The sequence below is a fragment of the Pantherophis guttatus genome, chromosome 2 (assembly GCF_059756535.1).
Source record: "Pantherophis guttatus breed Tessera chromosome 2, ASM5975653v1, whole genome shotgun sequence".
In the NCBI taxonomy this organism is placed as follows: Eukaryota; Metazoa; Chordata; class Lepidosauria; order Squamata; family Colubridae; genus Pantherophis; species Pantherophis guttatus.
In genome coordinates this window covers 259,301,231-259,317,308 of record NC_142064.1, presented here as the reverse complement: position 1 = coordinate 259,317,308, position 16,078 = coordinate 259,301,231, and the positions used below count along the sequence as shown (strand labels likewise).

General features: G+C 44.3%; 2 protein-coding genes across 4 annotated transcripts in view; one reads left to right on the top strand and one right to left on the bottom strand.

The window, feature by feature from the left end:
• Nucleotides 1–346: 346 nt before the first annotated feature.
• NELFE (negative elongation factor complex member E) lies at nt 347–15,494 on the bottom strand. 3 transcript variants are annotated; one of them, XM_034421468.3, is made up of 11 exons: nt 15,285–15,494; nt 11,587–11,682; nt 10,962–11,034; nt 10,709–10,854; nt 9,903–9,977; nt 9,504–9,538; nt 8,001–8,254; nt 6,405–6,549; nt 3,866–3,920; nt 2,823–2,925; nt 347–1,794 (listed from the first exon to the last, which is right to left on the bottom strand). In XM_034421468.3, exons 2-11 carry the CDS (start codon nt 11,659–11,661, stop codon nt 1,721–1,723), a joined length of 1,035 nt encoding a protein of 344 aa, XP_034277359.2. In that variant the 5' UTR covers nt 11,662–11,682; nt 15,285–15,494; the 3' UTR covers nt 347–1,720. The 3 variants fall into 3 exon arrangements, with proteins under 3 accessions (XP_034277359.2, XP_087740057.1, XP_034277360.2); XM_087883931.1 differs by having other exon boundaries at nt 15,312–15,478; XM_034421469.2 differs by lacking the exon at nt 15,285–15,494 and adding an exon at nt 14,945–15,230.
• SKIC2 (SKI2 subunit of superkiller complex) overlaps nt 15,320–16,078 on the top strand; it is a 48,845-nt gene continuing 48,086 nt past the window's right edge. Inside the window, exon 1 of the mRNA XM_034421467.3 lies at nt 15,320–15,972. Coding sequence (XP_034277358.2) covers nt 15,954–15,972 — 19 coding nt within the window. The 5' untranslated portion in view covers nt 15,320–15,953. The remainder of the gene's footprint in view (nt 15,973–16,078) is intronic.

Here is a 16,078-nt window from a genome sequence, read left to right as displayed (position 1 = left end):
CCATCATTATCTATCCATCCATCCATCTCCCACCTTTTTACAAATAACTCAAGGCAGCAAACATATTTAATGCATCTTCTTCCTATTTTCCACCTGTTGGGTGGGCTGGGCTGAGAGAGAGAGAGAGCAACTGGCCCAAGGTCACCCAGCTCGCTTTCATGGCTAAGGTGGACTTTCAACTCATGGTCTCTTCTGGGTTTGGAGAAATTTCCCGTAACTCATGTATTTGCTTTACCAGTGCCCTTTTAACTATCAACAAACTAAAATAAATATTTGTAACGGTCATAAGAGTTCTCAGCAACTGTCAGCCCAACAAAGTAGACCAAACTAAGAAACCGATGCTGTGTAGGATAAGAATTGTTTATTGGAACAGCTAAACAAACAAAAATCTTGCAAGTCTGAATGTACTTCCCTTGCCCGTCACTTTTACCTTCGTAAGAAATTGAGAGGGGCTTGGCTTAGGTGTATTCTCACATTATTTCCTTGGCCTGACCTCAAGGCCCTCCTATCTGTTACATTGGTAGAGACATTTCTGCCTGTGCTTCAGAGCCATTCCCTCTGCCCTTTTATGCTAATCCCCCTTGCCTTTGTATCAAAAATAACAGGATTTTTCCGATTGTCAGGCCCAGATGATGTCACATAACTCTCCCATAAGCAAAAACTGCATCCGTATTTTAACTTTTCTCCACCTACGCCCTCTTAGGATTTTTCAACATTCTGACAGAATCTATTACAGGCAGTCCTCGACTTACAACCGTAATCGAGCCCAAAATTTCCACTGCTAAGAGAGTTTTGCTCCACTTTAGGACCTTTCTTGACACAGCGTTTAAGTGAATCGCCGCCGTGGTTAAGTTAGTAGCGCGCTTGTTAAGTGAATCTGGCTTCCCCGTTGCCTTTGCGCTTGTCTGAAGGTTGCAAAAAGGGATCACGTGACACACACCCCCCCAAGCCGCTGCCACCGTCATAAACACGGACCACTTGTCAAGCATCCAAATTTCGATCAAGGGACCATGGGGATGCCGCCATTGTCATAAAAGTGTGAAAAATGGTCATAAGTCACTCCCCCCCCGTTTTCCTGTTTACTTCGAATGGTCACTAAACGAACGGTTGTAAGTTGAGGACTACCTGCATCCTCTTTTTTTACATCCACTTCCCCCATTTATTTGGTTGGGAGATTAGTTTTCATACAAGAGTTTTACTTTCTCTTCTTGCAGTCCTCTTGTGACTTATATATACTTAAATCATAGGATTCAAAACAAGCTGGTATTTTTCTATGTAGACGCTCATCATATTATCCCCATTATTAACTCTGCTTGATGCTTGGCTAATTCTGAAGCTAATAAATTACTTTTTGTTATCAAATTAAATGTTTTTTCCAGACTCAACCTTCCTTTCTTTCTATTGCAAAACATCTGAGGAAAACAATCACTTCATTTTCTGTGACTAAACCACATTTAGAAAAATCTTTCAGTATTTACATTTCATCTATATTTTCTTTTAAAACAACCCCCCCCCCCCATATCCAAGTTGGGGAAAACCTTGAGGTTCAAGCTTGTATTAAAGACACCGAAAAGGACACAGTGCTTTCCAAAGCCTCACTCCTAAAACTGGAATTAGCACGGTTCAAAACTTTTTTTTTTTTTTAAAAGCCAACATTTATTTGAATCTTTTAAATGAAAAGGCAGAGAGAGGACAGGGGAGAAACGGGTCTTCCTACGCTTCAGAAGTTGTCCTCTTTGTAGATAACCTGGGCTCGCTTGTCTCGATGAGAACCATTGATGGTGTTTATCACAGCTGAAAAAAAGGAAATGGGAACACATCAGCGATCCTAGCAAAAGATAAATAGCTTTTGGCTTATCCCACTTCTGGCTTTGCTCCCAAAAAGAGAAACCATGCGAAGCCTGTGGCATAAGGCCTTCCTCCCTCTCCCCCACCCCGCAATTTGGGGTGCAGAAACATTTTGGGAGGGACTTGATCTTGGGAACCTCTGATGTCAAATCCTAGTGATGCTAGAGAACCTAGGCCTCTTTATTTAGTCCATTCCCATTTTAAGATTTTCAAGCACAAGCAGGCACAATGTAAAATGGCACTTGGGTGCACGAGCAGAAAAGATTATTTGGGCTGAAAATCTGTAGAGATTCTCGGTCATCCAGGCCATGGTTGTCCCAAAGGTGCTTTTTTCAGGAGGCAACTGGACTTTCTGGTTTTTGCTTTTGAAAATGTTTCGCTTCTCAACCAAGAAGTTTCTTCAGCTCTGACAGGATGGTGGGGAATGGAAGGGTTTATATTCCTTGCAGACAGCTGCTCATTCGCATCCTTTGAGAGGGTCTTCAAAGAAAAAACAAGAAAGTCCAATTGCCTCCGGAAAAAGCACTTTTGGGACAACCATGACCTCGACGACTGAGAATCTCTACAGACTTTTAGCTATACAATTTGGGATGAACACCCTTTGAATGGTATGGGAGTAGGAATGGATTTCCAGAGGGGAAAAATTGCAGACTACAGAAACCAGGAGCACTACTTCAGGTGACCCTGAGGACACAGATAAACCTCCAAGTGCTTCAAGGACCTTCTAAAAGGATGCAAACGACCAGCTGTCTGCAAGGAATATAAATCCTTCCATTCTCCACTATCCTGTCAGAGCTGAAGAAGCTTCTTGGATGAGAAGCGAAACGTCTTCAAAAGAAAAAACAAGAAAATCCAGTTGCCTCCTGAAAAAGCACCTTTGGGATTATTTGGGCTGCTTTTAACATAAAAGTAAAAATGGCCTGGGAAACTTGTTGGCCGTACTCCCATGCTTCTGTCTACATCCATCTCCTCACCCAAAGTTCCCCACACGGATTTGCCGACGGCCACATCCAGCATGGGCTGCTTGCGAGCGATGCTGACCATCAGCTTCACGTCTTCCACCACGGTATCGTTGAGCTGGGAGGAGACAAGACACCCAATCAACTCAGACCAACTTTGAGAAAACAAGAGACTTCTCTGTCTCTGGTACAGGCCAATAAGACTTAACCAAGCCAAGACCCATCATCCTATCATGATGCAAGAGAAGGGGGGGGAGGAAATAGGGAGGGGCCGATTGCAGCTATAATAGGGCTATTTGAACAGACAATTGAAGAGCAGAAAATGATGGAGGGAAATGGGTGCTCCAGGACTGTTCCTCCTGATTTATTTATTAAATGTATATAGCGTCCATCTCACTGTTGAAGTGACTCTAGCCAGTTTACAAAGCCATAAAAAGATAATACAAAACCATTAAAATGAAAGGAGATTAAATCAAGACAAAAACCCATTAAAATTAAGAGAAATTAAATAAAGATTAAAAACTAAAAGAGGATTGGAGACACCTGGGTGGAAGTCTTCTCAGCCACTCCCAGCATAGGCCTCTATCATTCATTCATTCACTCACTCACTTTCACTCCCTCTCCCTCCATCTTCCTCCCTCCCTCCCTCCCTCATCTTCCTTCCTTGCTTCCTCCTTCCCTCATCTTTCTTCCATCCCTCCCTCCCTCCCTTCCTCTCCCTCCCTCTTCCTCCCTCCCTCCCTCATCTTCCTCCCTCTCCCTCCCTCAGCTTCTTCCCTCCCTCCCTCCCTCTTCCTTCCTTATTATTTTTACAAATAACACAAATAACACATATCCAACATATCCGCCTCCTATTTTCCTCACAACCACCACCTTTTGTGAGGGTGAGGTGGACTGAGGGACAGTGACCAGTCCAAGTCACCCGGCTGGCTTTCATGGCTAAGGCGGGACTTGAACTCATGATCCCCTGCTTTCTAGCCTGGTACCTTAACCATTATTAGACCATACCGGCTCTCATTTTAATTCCGCTACCCATAAGAAAACCCCTTCTCCGATACCTGAGCAACAGCTTGATCTGCTGATTCAATCTTGTCATAGGTCACAAAAGCACAGCTGAGTGTGAGGAAAAAATGAAGAGCAGTTAGAGAGGTGGGGTGGGGGTGGGAAAAGTCCCATGTGGCTAAGTGCTCAGTGGCACAAGGCACCATTTACCGAGGAACCAGGGTCAACGTGAGTCAAAGTTACACATCTGTTCCTCTGACCTTAGTGGAAAAAGAAGAAGGAAAGGAAGGAGAAGGAAAGGAATTTTTGGATGCCATTGTGGTTGCTTCCAGCAACAGCCACTGACTTAGGTCACCAGTACATTATACCCTCCTGACATTTTGATCTGGGAGTTCACATTTTTCAGCACGTAAAATAAGATTAAGGCACATGTGTAATCATGCCCACACCTTCCATTTAAAAAATAATAATTAACATTTTGTGTACTAAATATTTAATCTGAAATTAATACCTATTACTTGCGTCATTTCACATAGCAGTGTTTTTCAGCCACAACTTTTAAGATGTGTGGGCTTCAACTCCCAAAATTTTCCAGCCAACATATTGGTGGGGCAGGAGGGGGAAGGGAGGGGAATGAAGAGAAATATCAATTCCTTTCAAGATTTTTTTTTTTTTTTTAAATGACGCTATCCTCTTCCTATGACTGGCGAAGTGATGCTAAAAAAAAAAATTTGTCTATTTTGGATACTGATCTTTCTTCATATCTACCCAATTCTGAGAAACAAATCTGTAAACTTATTCAGTAAAATGAAAGTTCAGTAAACCATGACTTAGCCATGTTCCTCAAATTTAAGAGTTGAGATTTAATAGACAATCTAGCACGAAGGGATAAACCTTTGAATAAATGTATCATCATTGGATATTCTGAGGTAACAGAAATGAGGTAGCCATTTTGAAGACTGTCGCTGTTTACAGGTAGCCCTCGATTTACAGCCATTTGTTTAGTAAGTTTTTCACGCTTACAACTATTGTAGAATCTTCACAGTCATGTGATCGAAATTTGGCATGCTTGGCAAGTGGCATGTATTGCTGATCGTTGCAGTATCCCCGGATCATGTGATCAACTTTTGCGACCTTCCGACGAGCAAAGCCAACGAGGAAGCCTGATTCACTTAAAACAACCAGGTTACTAACTTAACAACGGCAGTAATTCATTTAACAACACTGGCACGAAAGGTCGTAACATGGGGCAAAACTAGTTTTAACAGCTGTCTCGCTTAGCGATGGAAATATGGGTGTTCAGATGCAGTCGTAAGTCGAGGACTACCTATATTTAATTAAGGAGTGATGGGTGTACTGAAATGTATTTGAATATAAAGAGCTCGGGTTGGTAGTTGGGCTGTGGTTTTGAGTTCCGAGCTTGGCAATTTGGTTGCAAACGTTTCATCACCATTCGAGGAGGCATCGTCAGTGCGTTTTTGAATTGTGCTCATCTGTCAAGAGCACTGGCCTTTAAAATATCTTTTTATGCGATGCAAATTAGTGTGGATGTTGTTTGTTCAGCTACTTCTGAGTCATGGTCTGACTTTGGACAGTTTGATAGGCTGGTTGTTGTTACTGAGCTGTTACTGTCTTTGTGTCAACCCTGAAGCGAACCCAGCTGAGGCCATTTTTATGGCTTCAGGATTCCCATTAGACAGGGAGGAGGGAAAATAGTTAGCTGGGGCTTTGTAGTCATAACAAAAAGTTTTCCTGTGGGAACCAAGAACATTTCAACAGGTGGCGGGGAAGAGGAGTAGTAGAGTAACCGAGCAACCGGCCGGCACCTCGATTGGACAATGTGACTGATAACTGGGGGTGGGGAGGGGAACTTTCACTTTTTAGTTAGGTGAAAACCGTGGGAACTTTCAGAGTCGGTTTTCACCAGTTGTGCCAATATGATGTATCCAATAAATCAGGGGTGTCAAACTCGCATCATCACATGATGTATCGCGACTTTCCCCCCCCCTTCGCTAAATCAGGCATGGGTGTGGCTAGCATGTGATGCATGCGGCCTGCGAGTTTGACAGCCCTGCAATAAATTGTTCTTTGAGGAATCTACCTGCCTCAGAGTTCTGCTTTCAATGGGTGCATTACTTGGAACGTTGACACTTTCGTTTTAAGTACCGTCTGTGTGACCAAAACCAGACCATGACTCAGTAATATCCGAACAAACAGCACTAATTTACATCACATAGACAGTACTTAAAAACCAAAGACCATGCCTCAGTAACAACAACCAGCCAATCAAACAGTCCGAAGTCAGACCATGACTCAGAAGTAGCCGAACAAACAATGTCCACACTAATCTACATCACATACAAAGGTATTTAAAGGCCAGTGCTCTGACAGATAAGCACAACTCAAAAGCGTACTGACGATGTCTCCTCGAATGGTGATGAAACGTTTGTAACCAAATTGCCGAGCTCAAAGCTCAAACCAACAGCCCATTGAGTGAATTGTTTGGCAGGATTCTTCATTTGCATGCACATTTCTACTGAGGGCATCATTCGGACTTTCTTCAGAGATCCTGTCCAGGTTCCTCCCAGCACTCACTTGCGGACACTGTCGACAGAAAGGTCAATGATCTTCCCAAAGGCCGAGAAAGCCGTGGTCAACATGGCCTCATTCATATTTGCCCCATACACGTACAACGTGTTCCCTTTGCGAGGGACGCGTCCCTCGGGGTAAGAATCCGATCCTGGATAACGAAAGGAAAAAAAAAAAAAGAGAGAGAAGAAGTGGTTGAGAAAAAGTGTGTTATTTCGGTTCTGCCTGTCCTGCAAACCACACAAAAAGTGTTGTGGTCCGCCAGCAGCTTGCGGAGCTGGCAGTGGAGTCAGACAGCGATGAGGCTGAGGAAGTACCTGGGCCAGACCTGGAGGCTGGGGAAGGCCCGGATGAGGGTCTGTGTGGGAGGCAGAGATGGGGCCAGGGCCATCGGAGAGTGATGTGCGGACTCTGGAGCCTCCAGAGGCTGACAGTAGAGAGGCAGAGGAACAAGAGAAGCCTGTTCCTAGTGCACGTATGAGAAGAGCTACCAGAAGGTAGGAGCAGCTAAAGCAAAGAGGATGACTCGGGAGTAGGGCCAAGAGATGACTGGCCCCTCCCATAAGGCTTAAAAGACCAGCAACTGCATTTGGGCTCTTTGCTGGAAAACAACCATTGAGAGATTTGCTTCGTGTTTGGCTGTATTTCTTTCTTGTCAGCGTCTTCTGTTCCTGAACTGTTGCCAAGAAAAGCCTTTGGCAGTTTGCCTAATTATCCCAAGGTCAGAGATAAACTGAAGGTGTTTTGAGAACTTTGTTTTCATTTAATTTGGAATTAAGCTGAGAATGAGTTAATTCTCAGCTGTTTAATAAAATCTGTTTGTTTTGGGAATTGTTTTGCATTTGATATTAACTACGTGGGCCTGGATCACAACAGAAAGTCTTCTTCTCTTTTCTCCTGCAGAATCGATATTTTGTAGATAGTTGTGTGTAAACCCATCTGCAGATAAGCCGACCCTTCAATTTTTTACCAAAATATTGTGAAAAACATGCCACTCACAGATAAGCTGACTCTTGAAAATTCTTGTATGCTTTAAATATCATAATGGGCTTATCCTTGAATTATGCATTTGTTTTGGTTAAAAGTTTTAGGGTCAACTTATTCTTTATATGCAAGTACTTTAAAAAAAAAAAAGTGATTTCCATATATTCTCGCAAAAAAGCCAAACCCGATTTCTAGGGTGTATTCTGCCACCTGAAATGGTCTTGTACGGTAACCGGTTCATATTTATAACGGTTGCAGTGTCCCAAGGTTACATGGTCATCTTTTGCAACCTTCTGACAAGCGACGTCAATGGGGAAGCCAGATTCGTTTAACAACCAGGTTACTAACTTAACGACTGTGGCGATTCACTTAACAACCACGGCAAAAGGAAGGTTGTAAAATGGGGCAAAACTCACTTAACAGCTGTCTCAGTTAACAGAAATTTTGAGCTCAATTGTGATCGTACGTCGAGGACTACCTGTATATCTTTAATGATGCAAGTAGTTTGCTTTAGTCTGGCAAGATTTCTGTCTATAGCGGAGAAACAATAAAAAGAAATTGCTTTGAAGTAACTCAGCCCGTTAACACTGCCCTCCAGAAGAACCAAGTATTTCTTACGGCGGTAGCCTTCTCTGTCCCGTTCTCGCTCACGTCCTCGATCTCGGTCTCTGTCCCGGTCTCTATCTCGGTCTCTGTCCCGGTCTCTATCTCGGTCTCTGTCCCGGTCTCTACTCCTGTCCCGGCTACGATCCCGGTCACTGTCCCTCTCAAATCCATGCAGACTTTCACTCTGATCGGATTCTTTGTCTGGATCTCTGCCTTCTTCTGGCTCTTTCTCTGGATCTCGCAGGCTATCACTAGAGCTCACAAAGCTAGGAGAGAGCATGGAAGGAAGAGAATTGATTCACGAGAAGTGGTGGAATCTAGAGAAGCAGGTAGTTATTGAGAGGACATTAGGCGCCTACTTCCCCAAATCAGAGCTACAGGGCACAGGAGGAAATAACTGGCATGAAACCTAACACTTGGCCTTGTAGGCAAAGAACAATCAAGACTGACAGATTTGCCTTCGTGTTTTGCTTTCAGCCTTTGAGTATTGTATCACTTGCCTTTTCTATCCTCCCATTCGCTTGCAAACTTTTAAAAGTTTTCAGTTTTTAATATCTACGTTATCATTCCCCAAATGTTTTGCAAATGAGTACTTTTAGCAATGTCATTCTCACTCTTTGCATTTGACCTCCATCTGATTTCTTTCCATTCCTCGGGATAACCCTATTCCCATAATAAACACGATACCCCTCACAGTCTCGTAAGACTCTATTGAGGTTCTTTTTTTAAAGCAGGGGTCCCAAACCCCCAGTCCGTGGCCTGGTGCCGGGCCTTAGACCATTTGGAACCGGGCCAGAGAAGTGGTGGGTGAGTGTGTGCACACAGCTGCATTTGTGAAAGCGGCACGCATGCGCAACCATCCCCTCTCCTCTCCCACTGCTGCTGCCTCCGCCTCCAATGGTCCATCGACCCAGACAGGTTGGAGTTCACTGTTTTAAAGGCCAGTCACTTGTAAAATAACAATAATTATAGGGCAGTTTTTCACTTACGCACATAATGGTACTTTGCACATCTGAATTAAAGCTCAGCAAGTATCCAGATCTGTTGAGCCCTGAATGGTCTGCATGACATCTGAATCTTTGGTTATTAACAAGGAGTGACAATAAAAGAATTCTCCACTTCCACAATTAGTATTCAAAGTACAAATCGATGTGTGGAAAAATAACCAATTCTAGTTTTCAGAATCAGGCTCCCAATTCCTTAATTTTAGGTGCACAATTTTTTCACACCAAGGAACCTGTTGACCTGTTTAGTACCAGCTAAAACCACCAAAGTGAGAAAGTTACACTAAACAGCAATGGTTGTCCCTCAACACAAAATTACTTTAGTTAATGCAGCCTTTATCAGCTGGATTTCTCCAGGGACTAGAAAGATTCTGCTCGCCAAAGCTGGCATCAACGGAATTAACCTGATAGTACCATAAGAGTCACCTTATCGGAGAGATAGGAGACCTATAAATGTAATTGATAAATAAAGGAATAAAAATAAATAAATGATGGCGTGAATGAAACCAACCTCTCGTATAGATACTTCCTTTGGGGGCGCCGGGCCTAAAATGAAAGATTTTAAAAAAAAAGGCTTATTAAGTATGAAATTACATTCTAAGTCTGGTGCAGTCGTGTGATTTTTCACTGTGACCACAGGGCTTAGTAAAAGAGTTGCCAAGTTCCCAATCATGGTTGGTAAGTAAGGAATACCTGTAGATGCACCGCCTTGAGATGTTACAAACAAAATTTTGAAATTTACAATGCAGAGCGCATTATAATAATCCACATAGGAGAAGACCAAGATATGAGTGACTGAACGGATATTCTGAACCACTGGACATATATATTCTGAACCGCTGAAGGAGAACCCCGCAAGCACTGACCTAACCAATTTTCCATCCTGATTAGGGAATTGTATCTCAGTTACCTCTCGGGAATCGTCATCTGCTGAGACGCTGCGCTGAAAGGGCTGGTAAGTTGGGGCAGATCCCTTCTTCGTCTCCTAAAGACAAACAGGCATTAAAAAGCAAGTAAAAGCAACCCCGACCCACTAGATGTCTACGGAGATTCTCAGTCATGGTTATCCCAAAGGTACTTTTTTTCAAGAGGCAATTGGGCTTTCTTTGTTTTTCTTTGAAGACATTTCACTTCTCATCTGAGAAGCTTCTTCAACTCTGACTGGGGGATGGAAGGATTTATACTCCTTGCAGACAGCTGGTCATTTGCATTCTTTTAGCGAGTCGTTGAGGTGACCTGGAGGTTTATCTGTGTCCTCAGGGTCACCTGAGTGGTGCACTTAAAAGACAAAGGCCACTCTTTTGAAGACAGCAAAGTCCACATTTTGGACAGAAAGGACTGCTGGTTTGAAAGAGGGGTCAAAGAGGCCATCTATGTCAAAATTGAACAGCCCTCTCTCAACAGAGGGGGAGGGACACGGCATCATCTATCTCCAGTCTACAACACAGTCCTTTCAACAGTTCCAAGAAGGCTCCACACCCATTTGCATCCCCTCCATCCAGTCAAAGATGAAGAAGCTTCCTGGATGAGAAGCAAAACGTCTTCAAAGAAAAACCAGAAAGTCCAGTTCCCTCTTGAAAAAAGCATCTTTGGCCCAATCCATACTGGCTGGGGAATTCTGATAATTGAAGTCCACAGGTCTTAAAAGTTCCCCAGGATGGACACCCCTGCATTAGAGGGTTTCTCCTTGCACCTCCTTGCATTAACCCAGCTTACTTTTGGCTTCACCTTCCGAGTCCAAGAGCGTTTGAATCCCGAGTTCTTGTTCTCCACTTTAATAGCACTGATGGCCCCCGTTTTCACCAGCATCTTGGCTTGTTCTGTGGCTGTCGCAGTGTCGACTACTGGCTGATCTGAGATGGCTGGAAACAGGGAAGAAAGGAAAAAACTGCTGTCCCCAGATGGGCAACATTGGCAGGAAGGCGGCTCCCTCACAGCAGCCCATTTTTTTCACAAAAGTCCGACTTACATCGTTTAATTCCTCCCTGGATAGCCTGACTGGTTGAACCCTGCTGCTTTTTTAAGGCCATGAGGGCCTTTTTCTGGATGGGAAGAAGAAAAAAATAAAAGTTAATAAAAGATACGCATAGTTCAACATCCCTTCCTTCCCAAAAATAACTTTTGCTAGTCCTTTTCTTTCCTATTGTACTAAAACATCTGGCTGACTGAAAACCCCTTGATCTATACAGGTAGTCCTCGACTTACAGCCACAACTGAGCCCAACATTTCTGCGGCTAAGCAAGGCAGTTGTTATCTTTGCCCCATTTTATGGCTTTTCTTGCCGCAGTTGTTAAATGAATCATTGCAGTGGTTATAAAAGAGAATCTGGCATCCATACTGACTTCGTTTGTCAGCAAATCGCAAAAGGTGGATTACATGACCCCTGGACACTTCAACTGTCATAAATACAAGTCAGTTGCCAAGTGCTCAAATTTTGATCACGTGACTATAGGGATGCTGCAACAGTCATGTGAAAAAACAGTCATAAATCATGTTTTTGAATGTCGTTGCAACTTCGCTAAATACACTGTTGTTAAGTCAAAGACTACCTGTACTTATAAGAATAATTTCACCCTCAAGGTAAACAAGCTCACCTTTTTCTTGAGTTTGGCAAATTTCTTCTGTAGAGCCTCCTCATCTTCTGTTAACCCGGGTGGCAAAACAATCATGATGGAATGAAACAGTATTGCCTAGAATTGGAAACCAAGGAAGGAATCAGTCAGGTGGAGCTTGGTGCTTGATTACTGAAGGGCATACATGCAGGAAGGGCACCCTTAGTATTAGCAAATACACATTTAATATATTTTACCATTGCATTTACAGTATTTCCATGCCTGATCAGAATCATTGGCTCTCTAATAAATCTTTTAATTTAAAAAAGAAATCAATTTTTATCTCCACTATCTATGCTTAGATGTTTTTTTTTATTGCAGTATGGTTTAAAATTGGACAAATGTTCCAGTTTTTAAAAATTGAATGCTGTAGTTAATGATGCAGCTAGCTTTTTGCTTGTCATTCTGAGGAAAGCAATACTTATCGGTAACATTCGTATATTTTATTACTGCATTTTTCTTGCAATGTATTAATAGAATAGAATTCTTTATAAGTGTGATTGAACACACAAGGAATTTGTCTTTGGTGTATATGCTCTCAGTGTACATAAGGAGAATAAAATACATTCATTAAGAATAAAAAGATACAACACTTAGAGATAGTCAAGGTTACTAATAAGCTATCAAATCGTACTAGGAAATAAATAAAAACAATATAAATTGCAATATAAATGCAATTTCCATTTGTTACAGCAAACATATTACAGGTACTCCTCGACGTACGACCGCAACTGAGCCCAACATTTCTGTTGCTAAGTGAGAGAGTTATTAAGTCTATTTTGCCGCATTTTACATTTTCTTGCCAGAGTTGTCAATTGACTCACCGTAGTTGTTCAGTTACCGTTTTCCCCCAAATCAGACCTCCCCTGATAATAAGCACAATCAGACTTTTGAGCGCATGGCAATAAGGCCAAGCGCTTATTTCAGGATTCAAAAAAATATAAGACAGGGTCTTATTTTTGGGGAAACACAGTAGTAATATGGTTGTTAGGTGAATCTGGTTTTCCCATTGACCTTGCTTGTCAAAAGGTCGCAAAAGGGTGATCACGTGACCCCAGGACACTGCAAACCGTCATAAATGAGTCATTTGCCAAGTGTATGAATTTTGATCACGTGGCCATAGGGATCCTACAATGGTCGTGTGAAAAACAGTCATAAGTCACTTTTTTCAGTGCTGCTCAGGCAACCCCCCTTTTTTTTGCAGTGGGTCCCAAACTAATACAGGTGGTCCCCGACTTACAACCACCAACTGAGGCCAACATTTCTGTTGCTAAGCGAGACATTGGTTAAGTGAGTTTTGCCCCATTTTATGACCTTCCTTGCCACCGCTGTAAAGTGAATCGCTGCAGTTGTTCAGTTAGCCACACGGTTGTTAAGTGAATTGGGCTTTCCCACTGACTCTGCTGGTCAGAAGGTCGCAAAAGGGAATCCTGTGATGCAGGAAGACGGTTAACATGGTCATAAATATGAGCCAGTTGCCAGGCATTTGAATTTTGATCACGCGACCATGAGGACGATGCAGTGGTCGTAAGCGTGAAAAACGGTCTCAAGTGTCGTCATAATTTCGAACTGTTGTTAAATGGACTTAAGTCAATGACTATCTCTATACATCTCATGTATTTTAATATGAGAAGGCATCATACACACACACACACACCACTTAATTTTTAGTCCGTTAAATTCCTGTAAATTTATAATGGGATTTTTTTTATACTTCCACCTTTATTGCACTGCTAGCTGCCCACTTTGGATAGAGAGGTGGGCAGTGTAGAAATTGAATAATAAATTAAAAATAATAATATAACCTGCTGCCACAGTCCTAAGAATGAAAAAACAGCCCTACAGTAAGTCCCTTTTTTTTTTACTCAGGGGCCCCTGTAACTTCTAACGGTCCCTAAACGAACCCGCCATAAGTCAAGGACTACCTGCTGCTGGACAATTTGCCTGGATTTGGCTGCAGTTCAGAAACCATTAGTCCAGGGGTGAAATCCAGCAGGTTCTGGAGAACAGATAGCGCAAATTTTGAGTAGTTCGGAGAACCAGCAAATGCCACTTCTGGTTGGCCCCAGAGTGGGATGGGGATTTTGCAGCATCCTTCCCTTGGAGTGGGGTGGGAATGGAGATTTTGCAATATCCTTCCCCCAGGAATGGGGAGGGAATGGGGATTTTGCAGTATCCCTCTCCTGGAGTGGGGAGGGAATGGAAATTTTGCAGCATCCTTCCCCTGGAGTGGGGGGGGGAATGGAGATTTTGCAGCATTCTTCCCCTGGAGTGGGGTGGGAATGGGGATTTTGCAGTATCCCTCTCCTGGAGTGGTGTGGGAATAGGGATTTTGCAATATCCTTCCCCCAGGAGTGGGGTGGGAATGGAGATTTTGCAGTATCCCTCTCCTGGAGTGGGGACAGAATGGGGATTTTGCAATATCCTTCCCCTAGGAGTGGGGTGGGAATGTGGACTTTGCAGTTTCCCTCTCCTGGAGTGCGGTGGGAATGGAGATTTTGCAATATCCTTCCTCCAGGAGTGGGATGGGAATGGAGATTTTGCAGTATCCCTCTCCTGGAGTGGGGTGGGAATGGGGATTTTGCAATATCCTTCCCCCAGGAGTGGGGAGGGAATGGGGATTTTGCAGTATCCCTCTCCTGGAGTGGAGTGGGAATGGAAATTTTGCAGCATCCTTCCCCTGAAGTGGGGGGGGGAATAGAGATTTTGCAGCATTCTTCCCCTGGAGTGGGGTGGGAATGGGGATTTTGCAGTATCCCTCTCCTGGAGTGGCGTGGGAATAGGGATTTTGCAATATCCTTCCCCCCAGGAGTGGGGTGGGAATGGAAATTTTACAATATCCTTCCCCCAGGAGTGGGGTAGGAATGGAGATTTTACAATATCCTTCCCTCAGGAGTGGGGAGGGAATGGGGATTTTACAGTATCTCTCTCCTGGAGTGGGGTGGGAATGGAGATTTTGTAGTATCCTTCCCCCAGGAGTGGGGTGGGAATGGAGATTTTACAATATCCTTCCCCCAGGAGTGGGGTGGGAATGGAGATTTTACAATATCCTTTCCCTGGATTGGGGAGGGAATGGGGATTTTGCAGTATCCTTCCCCTGCCACGCCCACCAAGCCACACCACGCCCACCAAGCCACGCCCACAGAGCCGGTAGTAAAAAAAACACACCACTGTTTTAGTCAGAAACCTTCAGGAAGTGCAGCCAAAATCCAGACAGGTCGTCCAGCAGCAGGCAGTCCTCGACTTACGGCAATTCCACACACCCCTCACCCGGATAGGCACTTCGGGGGAGGGGGAGGGGGGAGAGAATCCCGGATTTGTGGGCGTGTCTAGAACTCACCTGCAAAGGCTCCAAATTTGGGGGAACCCGTAGATTCGACCTCGCCTCCTCCTCCCCCCCCCTCACGCCGCAGCCTACGAATCCCTCAAGCAACGCAACGTTCCACTCCGAACCTTCCCACAATGCACCGCGCCTTCCCAGGATGCACCGGGAACCAGTTTCCCTCCTCCTCCTCTTCCTCCTCCCCCCCACACCCCCAGCTTTCCCTACGAACTGGTGCTGAGCCCGTCCCAAGATGCATTGCGGCTCAGGCGAACGCTGAACGTAATGACGGTTGGGCATCCTTGGTTTGATTCCTCCCCCCACCCACCCACACACACACACACACTCTCTGTCTCACCGGTCGTTGCTGTTTTTAATGGCTTGCCTTTTCAGTCTAGAGTCGACCCTTCCCAAGATGGAGGAGGAGGAGGAGGAGTAGTGAGGAGGCTTAATTTGCATAAGCCGCCCAGCGACGCGAAAGCTATTGGCTGAAAATTACAGGAACCCGAGCCTTCGGAGGCACGAGAGGGAGGAAAATAAGGAAAGGAAAACAAGAGATTTGCATACTGGGCTCTCATTGGTTGAACCGTGACACCGTGGTGACGTTCGAAAGTACGGGATGATCCGAAACCGAACAGTGTTTTGTTTTGTTTTTTAAAAAAAACGAATTTGAATATCCAGCTGCTCATTGGCTGCCTTCGGGGTTTTGGCGGAACAGTCGAGTGAGGAAGCGCTTTCGTTTTTGCATACCGCCCCGTCATTGGGCAGCTGCTGTTGCTTTGTTAGCCAATCCGTCCCTTCGTTCGAAACCGAAGCCACTTTCTCCGACCAGGCTTCCGCCCTTCATTCGATTGCCCAATCCCGTTTTACTTCCGCTTACTGACGTCTGACAGCAATGCATACCGTCACCCTGAGAAACAGGGCGTGGCTTCAACTGCCCTTCCTTTTGGTAAGGTTCCGCCCTTAGTATCACAGGCCGGAGGGGAGAGTTTCCGGGTCAATCCATGGGCGAACCGTGGCAGCCGAGATGGATCTGGAGAGGATAGGTGAGGACGGGGTAGAGATCCTCCTGCGTCTGGCTCAGCTAATATAATGGAGCCTTTTAAAGTCTGTTGCAATTGGTCCTGCTCATTATCTTTTTAAAATATTTTT

What these genes read in the sequence shown, in the direction of transcription:
- NELFE (XM_034421469.2), bottom strand. Translation starts at nt 15,226, where the DNA reads ATGCCCAACCGTCATTACGTTCAGCGTTCGCCTGAGCCGCAATGCATC. An exon ending in TTGCCAAACTCAAGAAAAAG is followed by an intron (nt 11,035 to 11,586) that starts GTGAGCTTGTTT and finishes CTTCCCATCCAG; the next exon opens with AAAAAGGCCCTCATGGCCTT. An exon ending in CAGATGACGATTCCCGAGAG is followed by an intron (nt 9,539 to 9,902) that starts GTAACTGAGATA and finishes CTTTCATTTTAG; the next exon opens with GCCCGGCGCCCCCAAAGGAA.